At 61.1% G+C, this 17507-nt stretch overlaps 1 protein-coding gene across 1 annotated transcript; it reads left to right on the top strand.

Moving 5' to 3' along the window:
• The first annotated feature begins 8053 nt into the window (after positions 1 to 8053).
• Positions 8054 to 17477, top strand: Mapk8ip1 (mitogen-activated protein kinase 8 interacting protein 1). The gene is made up of 12 exons (XM_027936460.3): positions 8054 to 8124; positions 9205 to 9310; positions 11534 to 11836; positions 13323 to 13404; positions 13705 to 14517; positions 14667 to 14742; positions 15198 to 15370; positions 15635 to 15744; positions 15896 to 16012; positions 16114 to 16184; positions 16281 to 16379; positions 16712 to 17477. Exons 1-12 carry the CDS (start codon positions 8054 to 8056, stop codon positions 16782 to 16784), a joined length of 2094 nt encoding a protein of 697 aa, XP_027792261.2. The 3' UTR covers positions 16785 to 17477.
• The last annotated feature ends 30 nt before the right edge of the window (positions 17478 to 17507 follow it).

The raw sequence follows: 17507 nt of genomic DNA, 5'->3' as shown, positions 1-17507 counted from the left end.
AAAGCCGAGGCACCCATTGTTGCCCTATGTCAGGGCCTGGCGCCTTCCCCTCTCCTGGGGCTCCTGCCCCAGCCAGGCCCCAGCTGGGTTCTGGCGCCAGCCCCTTTGACCATGGGGTCACTGACTCCCAGGTCCTCAGGTGGGCAGGGTCCTCTGGAGATCTCTAATGGCATCATCAGGCTGGGAAAGCTCCCCAGAGTCCTTGAGCCCAGCCAGCAGGACCAGAGGGAGGGGGCCAGAGGGAGGTGCCAAGGAGAGAGCCTCAGACTCCAGCCTCCCTGGAAGGCCCGTGCTGTGGAAGAGAAGGGAGCTGTGGGTCCCTGGGTTCAAATCCTGCTGCCACCAGGCAGGGCTTTGTCCTCTCTGGGTCCCATCTGTTAAGTGGGCTAATTAATATTGATTCCTGCCTGGACAGGGGAGGGTGCACATCAAGCCACTGTCCAGAAGGGATCCATCAGCCCTCCACGCTAGCAGGCATCTGTGCATGGCTTCCCTGTGGCAGGTCTCGGTAGACGTGGGTGGAGGAGGTCGAGGAAGCTGGGAGGCTTGCCCGGGGCACCCAAGGAAGTCAGAGGCTGGGTCCAGACAGGAGCCTAGGTCTGCATGTGCTCAGTCCACTACTCCCCAGGCCCTGCCCTGGCCCCGAGGGCAGCTGTGCCTCCCCACCTGCTCCCACCTCCCCCTGGCAAGCAGCCACAGGCTTCAGTGAAGTGGGCTGAGCAGGGGGACACCGCCTAGGGAGTGTGGCCAGCTCTGAGCCAGGTGGGATGAGGCGAGCAGTAGGCCAAAAGGCTGAGGCGTGGGCAAGCCCTCTGGGACACCTCGGCCTGGCTGTGGAGACAGGGCCAGCTGGTGGGAATAATGAAGGTCAGTGCCTCAGGCCCCACGTGGGCTGCCCCGCCTGCTCCTACAGCCCTCACTGCCCTTCTCTTGTCCCGCCTCTTACAGCACCTGGCCCAGCTCCATTCCACCCTAGGTGGCTTGTGCTCTCTTGGGGTTCTTGGGTTGGGTTGTGGATTCAACAGGCCTGGGTTTGAATCCTGCCCTATCCTTTTTAGCTGAGTGCCCCTAAACTGTGCACTTAACCTCTCTGAGCTTTCATTCCTTCCTCAAGGTATCTGCTTTTGGCCCTTGCTCAGAGTGGTCCTAAGACTCAGATGAGACAGCACATGTTGAGTGTTTCAAAGCCATGTGAGCGTGTCCCCATCGCTCAGTGCAGAGTAGGTGCTCAATAATGCCTTGGCTGTTTATTATTTAATTAAGGGTGAAATTGGGGCTCTTCTCCTCGAGAGAACAGAGACAACAGTGCTAAGTGCTGGCACAGGGGAGCACTTGAGTGGCCCAGGCACCATCCTAAGGGCTCTCTGTGGCAAGAGCCTTTACTGCCCCACAGCCATACAGACGGAACCTTGTCATTGTGTCTGCTTTTCAGATGAAGCAGTTAAGACACAGAGAGGTTAGGTAAGCGAGCAGAGCTGAAATTCGAACCCAGACAGTCTGATTTCAAAGCCACCCCCAAAAGGGTGAGCCTGAGATATTAGAGAAGCTTCCATGGAGAGGGAGCGCGTGGCCGGGCTGGGAGGACGGGCATCTGTTTGTTGATAGTTGGTTTAAATAAATAGGTGAGTTGTTTCTTGATTACATAATTCTGTTGGTTTAAATAAATGTGTGCTGATTTTGTTTTATGACTAGTGGCTACCATTGGGTATGGAGTGGGGTGAGGATTTTCACTCCTTCTTTTACATACTTCCATTTTATTTGACTTACTTTTACAGTGTGTCTATAGGTTACTTGTGTAACTTAAAAAATAATAAGAGGAAGTTTATTACTCAAGTGATACATGTTCAGGGTAGAAACTCTACAAGAGAATTTAGAAACATATACAATGGGTACATTGGTGCCGGGTGAGTAGGCTGGAGGGGGAGAGCACAGCCATCTGTGTGGGAGGACTCTCGGGACACGGGACAAAGGGTGTTTGTGGCAAGCAGAGTGTGCAGCGAGGCCTGGGTGTGTGGAAGGGAGTCCTGGATGAGGGACCTTAAGTCAGCTGCCAGGGCTGGGGATGTGGCTCAGTGGTAGAGCACTTGCCTAGCTTCTGACCCCAGCCAAAGAAAGAACGAGAGGGAGAAGGAAGAAAGAGTTCAGCTCCCCCGACCAGCCACGCTCGCACACAGGAAGAGGCGCAGGCCTGCAGGCCCAGCAACTTGGGAGGCTGAGGCAGGAGAATCTCAAGTTGGAGCCCAGCCTGGGCAGCTTAGTAAACCCTTGTCTTGGAATAAGAAATAAAATGGTCTGGGGTGCAGCTGGGAGGGGAGAGCGCCACCCCGGGTTTGAACCCCTGGCACTGCAAATAGCAAGGTAGCAACAACAGGAAAGGGGAGGACCCGCGGACCCCCGGGTGTGGGTGGCAAAGCTGGATGGAGCCCACCCCAGGCTCCCTGGGGGTTCCCGGCTGTCCTGCCACACCAGCTCAGGGACGAGCCGCCAGGCCAGCCAGGCGCAGGGGCCACCTGACATGTCTCTTCCGGGTGACACAGTAGCACTCCTTCTTGCATGGACAGTTGCTGGCTCTTGGCCAGGCTCAGCAGGGAGGGAGGCAGTGAGCGGAGGCCCGAGGTGGGTCTGGCCATGTGCGGGCCACGGGAGAGAGGGGAGGCAGGCTGGCTGCGTGTGGCAGTGACCTGGGCAGGCCGGCCTGGTGGGTGGGCAGAGACCCCCAAGAGGAGGAGGCCAGGCGATGGCCCGCCCTGCAGTAGGCAGAGCAGAATGGAGCAGGAGCTTGGAGGCCATGTTAGGATGCGGCCTCTTCACCCACACGCAATGGGGTGAGGAAGGGTCAGCAGACGACCCGCTGGGAGACTAGCCATCCTGAGGTGAGGGGGGATGGGGACAGGATGCAAGAGTGACTTAAGGGTCAGATTTGAGCCCCTCCAGGAAGGATCTGCTGTGGGGATGGAGGGGAGACAGGAGCCATCGACCAGTATGATGCTGGGCTCCTGGGGCGAGATGTCTGGTGGGAGATGAGAGGGCCGGTGGCCGGGGGATCAGAGCACATGGCCACTTGCTGAATCCCAAAGCGGTGGTCACTGGGGACCCAGTCAGAGGAGTCAGGCAACCAGTGGTTTTGGGTCTGGAGCTTCAGGGAGGATTGGGCTGGGAGTGTCCCATGTAGAGATGGTCTCTGTCACCTCTCTTGTCACCTCTCTCCCTGGGTGGGGAGGGACAACCTCTCCACCCAGGGAGACTGGGCAGGGGGAAAGAACAGGCCCAGGATGGCACCCGCTGGGCAGCCCCCTTGCTCTGGGGGGTGGAGGGCAATGGCGCTGCAGCTCTGAGAGCCGGGGCTCTCTGGGGAAGGGCGCCTTGCCCCGGGCTCAGCCCCGCGCTCTGAAGTCCGAGCCTTCAGTTGTCTCTGGACTCCTGGGAATGGCCACGGCTCAGTTCTTGCTTGGGCCCAGTGGCTGCCACAAATGGGTGACCACTGCCATCCCCAGGCGAGGGCTCCGCATTCTAGAGGCCCCTCGTCCCCAGGGCCAGCTCACTCTGCCGCGGTCTGCAGGGATGTCCATGGGCCTGGCCTTGTCTCTGGAGGGTCCTGCTGCTGTGCAGCTTCAGTGCCAGCACCTCCTGCACAGGCAGGTACTGGTGTCCCCGAGGGCCCATCCGGGGCTGGAGCAGGTGGGATCCTCCAGCCGAGAATGGGCGGCCCTCGGGACGGACGCAGCTCTGGGACCCGCAGGTGCCCGGGAGCGCTGGGTGGTGTGAGCAGCGCTGGAGGCTCACCCAGGAGGGCCCAGGAGGAAAGGTCCCCAGATCCCCACAGGGCGCAGCTACCCCTTGTTTGTCACCTCCTCTGTGTGACCGTCATCCCGGGAGGTCAGAGCCCCTCTTCTGCCTTTTCTTCATTCTCTTTGTTTCCACGTGGACACGCAGCTCTGCAGGGCCCACTCCTGATGGGACTGTCACCCCCGGGGGCCGGGGCACCTGGCGCAGGGTCCTCAGCTGTACTCACCACGTCCCAGAGTTCTGCCACCTGTCTGCACCAAGGTGTCCGACACATCACACAGTTGTGACCCGAGTGGTGCTGTCCCTAGGAACTCATCCCTTGGGTTGGATGCTGTTTTCACAGGGTGACAGTGTGGCTTGGTCAGGAGGGCATTCCAGCCTGACCCCAGTGTCCATCCCCAGCGGGGTGCAGAGGAGACCGGTCCTGAGGCTGAGGCTGGGCCTGGCTCGCCCCACCCCACCGTTTCAGCCAGGGCTGACCCAGGGCCCCCAGCCAGCCCCAGGGCCCCCAGACGGCCCCAGGCCCCCAGGTGTGGGCAGGACACAGGAAGGTGAGTCCAGGTAGGGACCAACTTGGAGAAAGATCCAGCTTTTTTTTTTTAATATATTTATTTTTTCTGAGTTGTTGTTGATGGACTTTTATTTTTTTAATTATTTATTGATATGCGGTGCTGAGAATCGAACCGGTGCCTCACACACCAGGCGAGTGAGCTGCCGCTGAGCCCCAGCCCCAGCCCAAGAACGCTCAGGTGTCCTGGAGAGAGACAGATCCTGCCCTCTGGTCTAACTGCTTCTGGGGTGTGTGGCGGGGAGGCCACCAGGTCACATGACTCAAAGGAAAAATTTGCCACTCCAGAATTACCAGCAAGAGGGACCAGGGGCACCAACAGCAAGGTGCATGGGTCAGAGAAGCCAGAGCAGGTGCAGGAGGGTGGCACAGAGTGTGGGGGAGGAGGAGGACCAGGCAGGTTGCAGGTGAAGGGAGGCCCTGGCCTCAGGCACAGGCGAGAATGTCTGCTCCTTTCCTTGGCCCAGGGAGCCTTTGGGGGGCCTGGGTAGGGGGGAGTGGCAGGATCAGACTTGCATCTTAAAGGTCAGAGTCCCCTTTGCAAGTGGCCCGTCGCCCAGGTCCTGGTGGACAGTGGCCTGGAGGGAGGCCGGAGGGCAGTGGGGAGCCTCTGAGAGCTGAGCAACAGCCCCGCATCCTGAGGACCCCGGGGAGCCAACCCTGTGCTCAGCACTCAGAGGGCTGCAGGGACAGCCGGGCCCCCACCCAGTGTGTTCAGTCACGAGAGGCTCACAGGACCCAGGGTCACCAGCTGGCAACCTTGTCTCACCACAGCACCTGGCCAGTGGCTTCTGGACAGCCAGCCACCTGGCTCCCTCTGCCGGGCTCAGCCAAAGCCCCACCCTCCACTCAGCCTGCCCCGGGTTGAGAGGTGGATTAGAAGGGGCCGGGACTGCTGCTGGGAACGGGGACAGCAGGGGAAGGTGACCTCACAGGGCAAGGGGAAAGGCCATGACAGCAACATCAGGACATGACCGTCATTGCGCCAGCTCAGGGTCTGGGGCCACAGCATGGCCAGGACAGCACGCCAGGTGTCAGCGGAAGGGCCGGGGCACCTGGTGGGAGGTGAGGTTAGCGCAGCAGGAGGGGCCTTGGCTTGGAAGGTAGGCCCAGAGGCCAGAGAGGCACCCAGAGACCAGCTTGTGACACCAGACACTAGGGTGGCTGACTTCCGTCCCCACTGGCAAGCAGCACAGGTCGGGTTGGTCCACAGAGGCTGATCCCGTGGGAGGCTGCCCAAGTCCCCGGGCCCGGAGGGGAGGGCTGCCTACCTGTGAAGGAGGGTCCCGTGCTGCAGCTTAGCTTGGGGTGGCCTCCTGGAGCCCGCCTCAGCTCTCCCAGAAGGTGGATCAGGCAGAATCAGGAATGCTCCGCCCTCTCCTGCCCTCCCTGCCTCTCCAGCTTCTCCCCGCCACAGTGGCCACCCCTGGGCCTGGAGGGTCTCCTCTGTAAAATGGGTGAACAAAGCCCCTCCCAGGGTGGCGACAAGGACTCAGGGAGGCATGGCGATGTGGAGGTGGGGGCCAGCACGGCAGCAGCTGGTGGGTCAGTCAGGCTGCGCCCTGGGGCCGCCTGCTTCCAGGTCTGATGCAGGATGTTCCGCTGTCCGCCCTGCCCCGGAGGAGCACCCAAAATAAGGCACCACAGCACCCGAACAGGGCAGGCACCTTGTGACCCCAAGTAGGGGCTGCCTCTGGGGAGTGGGTTCCTGGGCTGAGTTCAGGAAGAGGGTGGGGATATCACCCCTGCCCAGTGGAGCCGGGATCAGGCAGGCCCCCTGACTCGCAGCCCGCGCCCCTCCCAGCATTCCCAGGCCAGCACAGTTCCCATCTGTGAGGCACATCAGGCCCGGCCCTGCCTCCGGTGCCGTCCAGGGGAGTGGGCACCTCAGGGGCTGCTGGAACATAGACATGTCCAGGTCACCTCCCATCCTGGCCAAGCCAGGCCCCGCCGCCTTCTCTGACTGCTTCGGTTAGAGAGGAGGGGTGGACGCTGAGGTCACCCTCTCAAACATCTGGCCAGCAGGTCCTGAATACCGGTGTGTGAAGGCAGCCTCACCAGCTCTGCCCGCCAGTAGCATCCAGGCTGGACGGAGCTGGGAGGGAGGGGACGTGTATTGATCACCTGTGGACGCAGAGTGGGAGGGCCGTCTCTCTGGAGCAGTGTGACATGGGGTGCAGTGTCTCTGATGGAGGCCTGGTCCTGTCTGCTCTGTCATCCTGCCTTACATCCAGGTAGATGGTGACACCAGCCTCGTGGGAGGGCCAGGAGGGCTTCCTGCAGGAGGGGGCTTCCCTGAGCACTCCTCTGGCATGCCCGGTTCCACCTGCCATGTGCTCCATCCAAGCCCTGCGTTAGGCACTGGGGAGGCCTGGTGTCCACTCTTGGGGACACAGATCAGTAAACAGGTGATTACCCACAGAGCTGGGGCCTCAAATGCCCAGCATGGGGTGCAGCCCTAGCTAAGAGCCTTGGAGCATTTGGGGACAGCAGGGATGACAGGGTCTCATCAGTTTTGCCTAAGAGTGGCATGTGGCGCAGGGCAGTAAGGGGTAGGGAGCCTGGGGCATGCAGGCCAATGTGGGGGGCCTGGGAGGGCAGAGGCCAGCCTGCACCAGGGCATGGCAGTGAGGAGACAGCTGTGTGCAGGGCCTGGCCGAGAAGGGGCTTCTGAGGGCACCTCCAGGTGGGCACCTAGGGTTCCTGCAGCTCCCAGGTGTTGAGTCCCAGGGGCTCCTCTTGCGCCTTTGGCTTTCCTAGTGACTTTCCGGGGGGCACTGAATGCTGGCCACCAGGTTCTTGTCCCTGGCTCCGGGCAAGGCCCCTTCCCCAGCTCACTGCCCACCTGCCACGGCTGGGGACCCACTCCCCCTGGGCTGCCATGAAGGAGGCCTCAAGGAGCATCACTCCCTTGTCAGAGTCCCCTGTGCAGTGCCACCCAGGAAGTTCATGACCACGCAGCTGCTCTTCCTGCCCTGCTCCAGGGGGTCCAAACACTGGCCCGCCCTTGGTTCTGGATCTAGACCCTCCCTTCCTGGGTCCTGAACTTTTGAGCCCTGCCTGGGGAGGGAGGGACTCAGATGCCACCCAGTCACACCCTCTGACCTTGCCCTGGGTCCCTGAAGCTCCCTGAGGAGGTGTGGGGGACTGAGCATGTGACTGTGAGGACAGGGGATCTGCTCTTGAGGAGTTTTGGAAGCTCCCCCATCTTCTACCTGGCACCCAAAAAATGGTGCTGGCCCTTTAACACAGATCAGAGGCTGGCTTTGGGGGGAAACATCCTAGATTTCTGCCATCTGCTTATCAGCCTGGGCCAGGGAGGGGGGTCACCCCAGCCCCCAACAGGGGCATTGGAAGGGCAGGTGGAGCCTGTGGCATTGATTGCAGTAACCTGATCCGCGGGGGAGGCGGTGACATCGGGCAGCAGCGACTGTCTTGGCCTTGGGAGGAAGCTGCCGCTGGCGGAGGGCTGGGCTGGGCAGAGCTGGGGCTGGGGCCGGTGGGCAGCTGCTGCCTCCCTCCGTCATCTATTTTTAATGAGCTCCCCGGGCTTCTGCAGCGGCCGGGACGCAGGAAGGCAGGCCCAGGCGGTGGAGGCTGCAGGCCCCAGCCCTGCCTTGAGCCCTGGCCCCCCCACCCTTCTGGGCATGAGAGGGCAGCCCTGGGGCCCCGCAGCCCCCCGGCTGGGCAGGGCTCTCCATGCAGCTGGTGCTGAAGATGGACTCGAGCCCAGACAATGACAGCTGGCTGGAGGATCAGTGGGAGCGCTGGTAGGGGATGGGGGCCGGGAGGGGACTGGGGAGGGACTTGGGGGCAGCTCCTTTGAGCTCAGGGTCCCTGTTTGGTGCGACTGAGGTAAGAGGCAGAGTGTAGACCTCCTACAGTCCCTTGGGCACTGGGCCACCCCCCTCCTGGATGACCTTGGAGCAGTGAGTTCCCTTGCTCCATGCCTCAGTCTCCTGGTCTTCTTTGGGGAAAGGATCAGACGTTCCCTCCAAACTTCCCAGATGTTCCACTCACCCAGACCAGGCAGAGTGCCAGGGCGAGGGGGGCAGTGGGGGGCCAGGCAGGTGCTGCGGTGCCTGACCCAGCCCTGCCCTCTGAAGGGGTGCACAGAGCTGTCTTGGGATGTCCTGGGGCTGGTTGGTGTTCCTGTGCCCAGGGCTCTTTCTGGTTTGTCTCCCGAGCTTACAGCACCTCCAGTCCCAGCCCCAGGCCTTTCTCGACTCCACGCGCAGGGTCCTAGTAGTGGGCAAGAAGATGCCCAGGTTGGAGAAGGCAGCACGAGGACATAGTTTCTCCTGGAATGGGCTCAATGTACCCGTGTTGACACCAGATTTCCTCCACCCATTCCTCGGGCTCACAGGCGTGCGTCTTCCTGGGCTGGGGACACGGAGCGCTCCTCTAAGGCTATTGTGCCCTCTGGCAGCTCCTGGCATCTTGTTCCTGTGACCTGCACAGGGCCCCTACTCCAGGCATCTCTTGGAGTCTCTTCTTGACTCTGCATTCTCCTTGGGTGAACTGGCCTTGGCACCTGCCTTGACCTGGGAGGCCAAGTTCTGACCAGCTGGGCCTTCTAGGCACTGTCTCCTGGTTGGCAACAGGATGGGCAGCTCCCAGCCAGGTTGGGGTAATCCCGAGCCCCTTCCTCCTGTGCCTCCCTAGGAGACTGCCTTTCAGCTTGAGCCCCACATTCTTTCCCTGCCTACCCACTAGACAGGTGCAGATGGACCCACTGCCATCCTTGGGGGGCTGTAACCTTCCAGGGGCTGCCCCTTGGACAAGGTAATAGGGAGAGGCCAGTAGACTTAGCAGTTCCCTGAGTTGTAACTCTGGCTTGTCCCCACCAGGCTCACCCATGACATCAGCCTGGAGGAGTTTGAGGATGAAGACCTTTCAGAGATCACTGATGAGTGTGGCATCAGCCTGCAGTGCAAAGATACCCTGTCGTTACGGGTAAGGGCCAGCTCCTGGGAGCCCAAATGGGGTAGCAGGATGGGTAGGGATGGGAACGAGGGCACCCCCATAGCTGTGAAGGTGCTTTCAGGTCTGCACGGCAGCCTTGGAGAGAAGCAGCAGGAATATCAGCTAATGCTTGGCACGTCTTGGGTGGTCAATCAGAATTTTCTTTTTTTTTTTTTTTTGAGAGAGAGAATTTTTTAATATTTATTTTTTAGTTCTCAGGGGACACAACGTCTTTGTTTGTATGTGGTGCTGAGGATCGAACCTGGGCCGCACGCATGCCAGGCGAGCGCGATACTGCTTGAGCCACATCCCCAGCCCCAATCAGAATTTTCAAAAAAAAATCACTGTATTCATTTATTTGCCAGGGCTGAGGCAGACAGTAGCTTCTTCAGGTGCCCTCAGGAAGACAGGGCAGGAGGTCTTGAGATCTAGGGCAGTGGCCTGAGGGCCAGAGTTAAGGGAAGGCCCTTTGAGGAGTGGCCCTGGCAGAGGGCCTGCGCCAGCACAGGGTGGAGTCCTGTGGAATCTGCAGTGCTCTGGGAGAGGACAAAACAGCCAAGGCACTGCTGGCCAGCTCCCATGGCTGCCGGCCACCACTGCACCAGACCCGCCACACCACGCGCCTCCTGGGCCTTCTCTGTCCCCACTGAAGGGCTGGTCCAGCACTGCTGCTACTGAGTCCCTTGGCTTTGCCATAGAGAAATGGCTCTCTCTTCTCCCTAAAGAGCTCAATGCTGCCAGGTTCTCAGCCTGATCAGATGGGCATCCCCACTATGTCTTTTCAGAACAGAAAGATGGGGCAGCTAGCCAGGAAGTGAAAGGCAGAGTACAGGGCTAGGTTTTATTTCATTTTATTTTTTGGTAACCGGGATTGAACCCAGGGGCACCTAATATTCCCCAGTCCTTTTTTATATTTTATTGAGAGACAGGGTCGTGCCGAGTTGCTTAGGGTCTTGCTAATTGCTGAGGCTGGCTTTGAACCCACTATCCTCCTGCCTCAGCCTCCCAAGCCACGGGGATTACAGGCGTGTGCCACCACGTTCAGCCAGGGCTAGGTTTTAAAGCACTTCTCTGCCCCAGGAGAGTGGGTAGCAGATGTGGTGTTGGGAGAATTGCAGTGTGAGCTAGGGAGGGGGTGACTGAATCTCTGTTAACTTCCTGCTACCCCCAGAGCTTCTGTAAGCTCTGCCAGGCAATAGGAAACCAAGGGCTGAAGATAACGTTCCAGTTTCCATATCCCAACTCTCCACCCTCTGGCCAGGCCAGAAGGGGAAGGAGGCAGGAGCCAAGCACTCTGGACGCGGGGAGTGGTCCCAGGGCTCTGGCATGGCTTCTACACCTGTTCTGGATTCGGACACCATCCCCTCCCCTCCCACAACGTGCACAGGCAGGGCCCCGAGGCAGCACTAGCTAGGGTGTATACCCCCATGGGCCTTAGACAGGCTCTGGGGGCTTTCACACTGCAGGGTCCTCACCTCTCTGGGAAGCGGGGGCGTGGTAGTGAGGAATGGAAGGGTCAGGGGCTCTGTCCAAGGTGCCAGGAAGTGAGGAGCTGAGCTGGGACAAGCATGGGGGGCCATCAAGGCAGGGTTGGAGGGGCCTGGGCCCCTGAGCCTGGGAGAGATGACGTAGGGCGGGGGATGCCATCTCGCGAGTTCCAGGTGCCGCCTGCGTGCCCCGCCCCCGCGTCCCTTTTCGGGTCGCGGCGGGTTCCCCAGTCGCACTGCGGCCCTCCCGCAGTCTTCCTCTCCCAGAGGAAGGCTCAGCTTTCCCAGTTTCCTCACGACCCTCTTCAAATACTGACTCCCCCGCTCCACGACCAATTCCTGGCGGGCCCGGAACTACTTGGCGACCCCTGAGTTCCCATGGCAACAGTGGTGATTTCACTCTGGGCTCGGCTTACAACCCGGGTGAGGTCACCGGCCGTTGCCAAGGGAACGGGAGGGTGCCTGGAGTCGGAAGGGGGTGGCCCGTGGGGAGCGGAGAGGTGCGGACCAAGGCGCCCACTGGAGTGGGAGGAGGACGCCTGCGCTTCCTCGCAGGCGGCTGGCAGGAGCGGCCCTCTCTGCCCAGCACCCGCCGTTCTCCCTCGGATCCCCCCTCGCGCCCGCGAAATGGATTCGTCCGGCGTGGGGGGGCGGGGCGCGGCGGCCTCGGCCCCGCCCTCCCTGGCGCGGCGCCGCCCCCTGACGCCCCTCCGTCCCCGCCGCGCAGCCCCCGCGCTCCGGGCTGCTGTCTGCGGGCGGCGGCAACGCGGGGAGCCGGCTGCAGGCCGAGATGCTGCAAATGGACCTGATCGACGCGGCGGGGGACACTCCTGGCGCGGAGGACGACGAGGAGGACGACGACGAGGATCGCGCGGCGCGGCGGCCGGGAGCGGGGCTGCCCGAGGCCGATTCCGGCCAGGAGCCAGCGCCCCGCGGCCAGGGCCAGAGCCAAGGCCCGGGCAGCGGGGACACGTACCGGCCCAAGCGGCCCACCACGCTCAACCTCTTTCCGCAGGTGCCGCGATCTCAGGTGAGGCGCCAGCCGGGGACTGGGGTCTGGCGGGGTGGGGGGTGAAGGGGGCGGTGCCCTGGGGGCCGTCCTGGAAGGTGCGGGCGCTGAGGGCCTCCACGGCCCAGGTCCGGCCTGCGGAGCCCAGAGCAAGGTGGGCTGCAGCGGGAGGGCAGGAAGGGGTGCTCCGAGGGGCGGGGAGGTCTGCCCTAAGGGACAGGGTTGAGGCCACCCACTGGGCGTGGAGCCTTGAGAAAGGGTGGAAGGATTGGAGTAAAGAGAGAGGTAATGGGTTAAGAGACCAGGGCTTTGAGGGTGTGGAAGGAGTTTGAGACCTCTGGCCATGATGGGGTTTCCATTTAGATTATGGGGCTTCTGGTGAAGATGGGCCAGAAACAGGACCTGGAGGAAAGGAGTCTGAAATGGTGTGCTTGAGGGGAGGTCAAGGGAACTTGTGGCAAGGTGTGGATGTGGCGGCAGCCAATTTGAAATCTGGGCAGCTGGGAATCTCAGAAGGCTGGGGAGAGTAATGAGGGATGGAGCTGCTTGGCTGAGTTGGGGGCCTAGGGCCTCTGGCGCGTGGCTGGATGCCAAGGAGAGTTGAATAGGGTGGGGAGAGCTGGCTGTGGCCCTTTGTCTTCAGGCCTCGTCAAAAGCTGGGAAGTGGGCTGCTGGTGGATGGTGCAGGGGCTGCAGGAAAGGGTTGGTCCCTTTCCCAGCATCCTCTGGCATGGGTTTTGGCAGCTCAGCTCGTGAATGTGCAGGCTTTGGAGAGTGTTCTCGGGGAGGGAGCCCAGGTTGTATGTGGGAGCCTCGTATGTGGGCACTGTGGAAGGTCCCAAGGGGCTGAGAGTGTGGACAGGCAGGCAGGAGATTCAGGAGGGAGGCTGGTGACATCTTCATCTGTCATTCCTCAGTCCTGTGCAGCTGTGGGGAGGGGCCAGGTTATGGAGTCATCGTTCAGATGTTCAGATTCGTTCCAGTCCCCCAGGCCAACTGCTGGGGAGCCCCTTCTTTGTGCTTTTTTCAGGTGCTACCAGAATGTCCCTGGCCCTTCCTAGGCCATAGATTCCTGAGTCCCAGGGCAGGGCATCACCTGGTCCTCCACTAGGGCTGGATTTGTGTCTTACATGTAACCCCTTCACGTCCAGAGTGTGGAGCTGAATGTCTCTAGGGAGCCCCTTCTTGTCCCCTTCAGCCTCCCCTATTCACCCACACACTAGCCATTGCCACTTTGCTGAGGCTGATGGGGGCACCTCCCTGGGGGCTGGCCAGCATTCCTGAGCCAAGAGGGAAGGCCATCTAGTGCCAACAGGCCTGGTGGGCAGGACTGTTCCTTGCACCCTCTTGCCTGCTCCAGAGGAGGGTTGGGAGAGAGGCCTTGGCAAGGGGAAGCTGATGGGTGCAGCGCACAGCCTGGGGATGGCCTGATGGGGCAGGGCCAGGGCCTCCCTGTGCCGGGCACTGCTGACTGCTTCTTCACAAGGGCCTTTTGTTCCCTGCACAGGACACACTGAATAATAATTCTCTTGGCAAAAAGCACAGTTGGCAGGATCGGGTGTCTCGATCATCCTCACCCCTAAAGACAGGTGAGTTGAGACCCTCTCCATGAGCTGGGCCTCAGCCTGCCCTGACTCAGTCTCTGATGCTGAGAGCAGACCCAGCGGTCTCCACCTTGCCAAGTGGAGGTCAACTGCCCACCTAGTACACTCTACAAGCCCAGCTGGGAGCTGAGGTCAGCTGTGACATGAGCGAGTCAATTGGCCCCAGAGTCTTCGAGGGGCCTAGTGCCTGGGGAGGCTTTGTCTCAGTCTCTGTGTGGACCAGCTGGTGCAGAGGGAGCAGGTAGCCGGGGTCCTGCCCTCAGCACCAACCTGCCTGCCCTCCAGGGGAACAGACACCGCCGCACGAACACATCTGCCTGAGCGATGAGCTGCCACCTCAGGGCAGCCCTGCTCCCACCAAGGATCGAGGCACCTCCACTGACAGCCCTTGTCGCCGCAGTGCTGCCACCCAGATGGCACCTCCAGGTGGACCCCCTGCTGCCGCGCCTGGTGGCCTGGGCCACTCCCATCGAGACCGGATCCACTACCAGGCAGACGTGCGGCTAGAGGCCACTGAGGAGATCTACCTGACACCCGTGCAGCGGCCTCCAGACCCTACAGAGCCCACCTCTGCCTTCCTGCCGCCCACGGAGAGCCGGATGTCGGTCAGCTCGGATCCAGACCCTGCTGCCTACCCTTCAGCTGCAGGGCGGCCACACCCCTCCATCAGTGAAGAGGATGAGGGCTTTGACTGCCTGTCATCCCCAGAGCGGGCCGAGCCACCAGGCGGAGGATGGCGGGGGAGCCTAGGGGAGCCCCCGCCACCTCCTAGGGCCTCGCTGAGCTCCGACACCAGCGCTCTGTCCTACGACTCGGTCAAGTACACACTGGTGGTGGACGAGCATGCGCAGCTGGAGCTGGTGAGCCTGAGGCCATGCTTTGGAGACTACAGCGACGAGAGCGACTCAGCCACCGTCTATGACAACTGTGCCTCCGCCTCCTCACCCTATGAGTCGGCCATTGGGGAGGAATATGAGGAGGCCCCCCGGCCTCGGCCCTCCACCTGCCTCTCAGAGGACTCCACACCTGATGAACCTGATGTCCACTTCTCCAAGAAGTTCCTGAACGTCTTCATGAGTGGCCGCTCTCGCTCCTCCAGTGAGTGAGCAGGGGAGCTGCGGGGCAGCGGGTGGGGAGAGCCAAGACGCGGCATCCTGGTTGGACTAAGAGCACAGAACTCTGCCTGCCCTCCTAAGCCTCAGCCTGAGCTGGGGCCACCCTCCTCCAGCCTGTCCCCTCCCCCACAGGTGCAGAGTCCTTTGGCCTGTTCTCCTGTGTCATCAATGGGGAGGAGCAGGAGCAAACCCACCGGGCCATATTCAGGTGAGGGCTGTACCCTTCCCTGCCTCTGCCATCACCACGCAGCCCAATCCAGACCCTTGCAGTTGACATCTACTAAGCCTCAGGGGTCAGAGTCCAGCTTCTAGGAACTCAGAGCATGGTGACCAACCGCTGAGGTGCCATGAGGAAGCCAGGACTTGTATACCTACCCTGGCTGGGACACCGTGTCCTGGAGGGAGACCAGAAGGATGACCCTCATCCACTCTCCAGCCCCCTCCAGGCCCAGTGCTCCCCCCATGACCTCAGGACCTCTGTGTCCCTCTTGTCCTGGCCCCTGGCTTCCTAGATGGAAGATGCGGGTATGACTGGTGCTAGTTCCCCAGGAGCCTGCGCTGTGACAGGTGTACATGATACTTTGCAAATATTTATTGAACTAAAGATGCCACTGGCTGGAGAGGTCCTCTGAGGAACTCCTCACATGCCCTTGTTGGGGACAGGTTTGTGCCTCGACATGAAGACGAACTTGAGCTAGAAGTGGACGACCCTCTGCTGGTGGAACTGCAGGCTGAGGACTATTGGTACGAGGCCTACAACATGCGCACTGGTGCCCGAGGCGTCTTTCCTGCCTACTACGCCATTGAGGTCACCAAGGAGCCTGAGCACATGGCAGGTAGTCTCCCTCTTTCACCTGGTGCCACCAGCCCTGGCATCTGCCTGCCGGCCTTGCTGCCAGGTGAACGCATGCCCCAGATCTCAGGCAGCCAGGGAAGGGACGAGCATTTCAGGTCTATCTTGTAATGCAGAGTGAGGCCCAGCCAGGTTGGAACTTCTGGGGATTGTGGCACCCCCTGCTGGCCATGTCACTCCCTATGCCTCCCCCTCCCTGTGCTGGGCTGCCAAGCCCACTCTTGCTCACTTCACATTTGCTTTCCAGCCCTGGCCAAAAACAGTGACTGGGTGGACCAGTTCCGGGTGAAGTTCCTGGGCTCAGTCCAGGTTCCCTATCACAAGGGCAACGACGTCCTGTGCGCTGCTATGCAAAAGGTACCTGGATCCGGCTTCCTTTGTGGGTGCCACCTTCAGCCCAGTGCACAGTGTCTCTTGGGGAAAAGGGCACAGGGGTCTAGAGACCCTGGGACAGGAGAGACTGGTTGAGGGACAGATAGCACCTGACCTGTCTCTGTCCTTCACCCAGATTGCCACCACCCGCCGGCTCACAGTGCACTTTAACCCACCTTCCAGCTGCGTCCTTGAGATCAGCGTTAGGGGTGTGAAGATAGGTGTCAAGGCCGATGACTCCCAGGAGGCCAAGGTGACAACTCTGAGCTGGCCCTTCCTTCCTCAAGCCAATAGCCCTCCCACTAAATTTGCCATGACAGGTGTGCCCCTGCGGCCTCTCTCTTCCTCCTGTAGGTGAATAAGTGTAGCCACTTTTTCCAGCTGAAGAACATCTCTTTCTGTGGCTACCACCCAAAGAACAACAAGTGAGTGGGGGCGGAGGCAGAGGTGGGTGTCGGGGAGTCCCGGAGCCACGCTGGTGTGGGGAGTGAGCTCCGCACTCCTGGACCCCTCTTCCACAGGTACTTCGGGTTCATCACCAAGCACCCTGCCGACCACCGGTTTGCCTGCCATGTCTTTGTGTCTGAAGACTCCACCAAAGCCCTGGCAGAGTCCGTGGGGTACGTGTGTGTCCTGCCAGTTCCCACCAAGGGGCAGGCCCTGGTTGCAGGCCTGGGATCTGGTCCCCTGCACTGTCGCCCCTCAGTGTGCCCTGTGGCTTTGGAAACCCATCTCTAGACCCTAGTGTGGTGGCCTGGAGGGAGGGCTGGGTGGTCTGGGTGGTTTCCAAGCTGTCAATTGCTGGGCCCTTCCTTCAATGCCAAATTACTCAGGAAGCCAGTTCCACAGAGGACAGAGCTCCGGGGGGCTCCCACCCGACATCCCCTACAACCCCGGGTGGGGGTCTTGTGGCCCCGGGGAGGCAGCTAGTGACCCGCGGACCTCCTCCTAGGCGAGCCTTCCAGCAGTTCTACAAGCAGTTCGTGGAGTACACCTGCCCCACGGAGGACATCTACCTGGAGTAGCAGCGCCGCCCTGCCCTCCGCATCCCCTGGGCCCTCAGGCCAGGACAGCCCGCTGCTGACAGGACATGGCACTGCTCAGGAGGAGGATGGCCACCAGAGGACGGGAGAGTGGGGGCTCTTGGCCCGGGTGGGGGGGCAGGGTTATAGGGAGCGGCAGATGCAGTTTATTGTAATATATGGGATTAGATTCATCTATGGAGGTCAGCGGCCGCTGGGGACTGGGAGGGGCAGGGTAGGGCTGGGCGTCGGGCCTCTGGTGTGAAGGATGTACCTTCTGGGAGCAGAGGCTCTGCCCCTGCTGGGCCGTACTTCCTCTGCCAGGGGCTCTGGCTCTCTGACTCTTGGCTTCTGCCTTCGTGAAGCGCACGCTACCTGCAGATGCCACCTTCCCCCTGACCCATACCCCACCAGCGCCCTGAGCCCGGCCGAGCCCCGCCACCTCCCAAGGACTCTCTAGTAAGGAAATGGCAGCAGGTGGAGGTGAAGTCCCTGTTCCCAGCCATCGTGGGGCCTTTGGTGGCTTCCACCTCCACCTCACTAGCACGCCGGCCCCTGGCAGGCTCGGGAGCTCCCAGGGCAGCAGCAGCCTCCAGCAGGCCCTGCCCAGCAGGGGCAGCCTCCCAATGCCCGGGCCAGTTTGTCATGGTCTTGTCACCCTGGCCATAACAATTAAAGTGCCATTTCCTGTCTGGACCACAGTGGCTGTATCTTCTCACGCCCCCA

This window comes from Marmota flaviventris, chromosome 9 (genome assembly GCF_047511675.1).
Source record: "Marmota flaviventris isolate mMarFla1 chromosome 9, mMarFla1.hap1, whole genome shotgun sequence".
Taxonomy (NCBI): domain Eukaryota; kingdom Metazoa; phylum Chordata; class Mammalia; order Rodentia; family Sciuridae; genus Marmota; species Marmota flaviventris.
Note: the sequence above shows the minus strand (reverse complement) of the source record. Positions and strands in the feature narration are given on the sequence as shown.

Bases quoted from the DNA above. Each gene is read 5' to 3' on its own strand.
- Mapk8ip1 (XM_027936460.3), top strand. From the start codon at position 8,054: ATGCAGCTGGTGCTGAAGATGGACTCGAGCCCAGACAATGACAGCTGG. The intron at 11,837-13,322 runs GTGAGGCGCCAG...TTCCCTGCACAG, and splicing joins CGCAGGTGCCGCGATCTCAG to GACACACTGAATAATAATTC. The intron at 16,380-16,711 runs GTACGTGTGTGT...ACCTCCTCCTAG, and splicing joins GCCCTGGCAGAGTCCGTGGG to GCGAGCCTTCCAGCAGTTCT.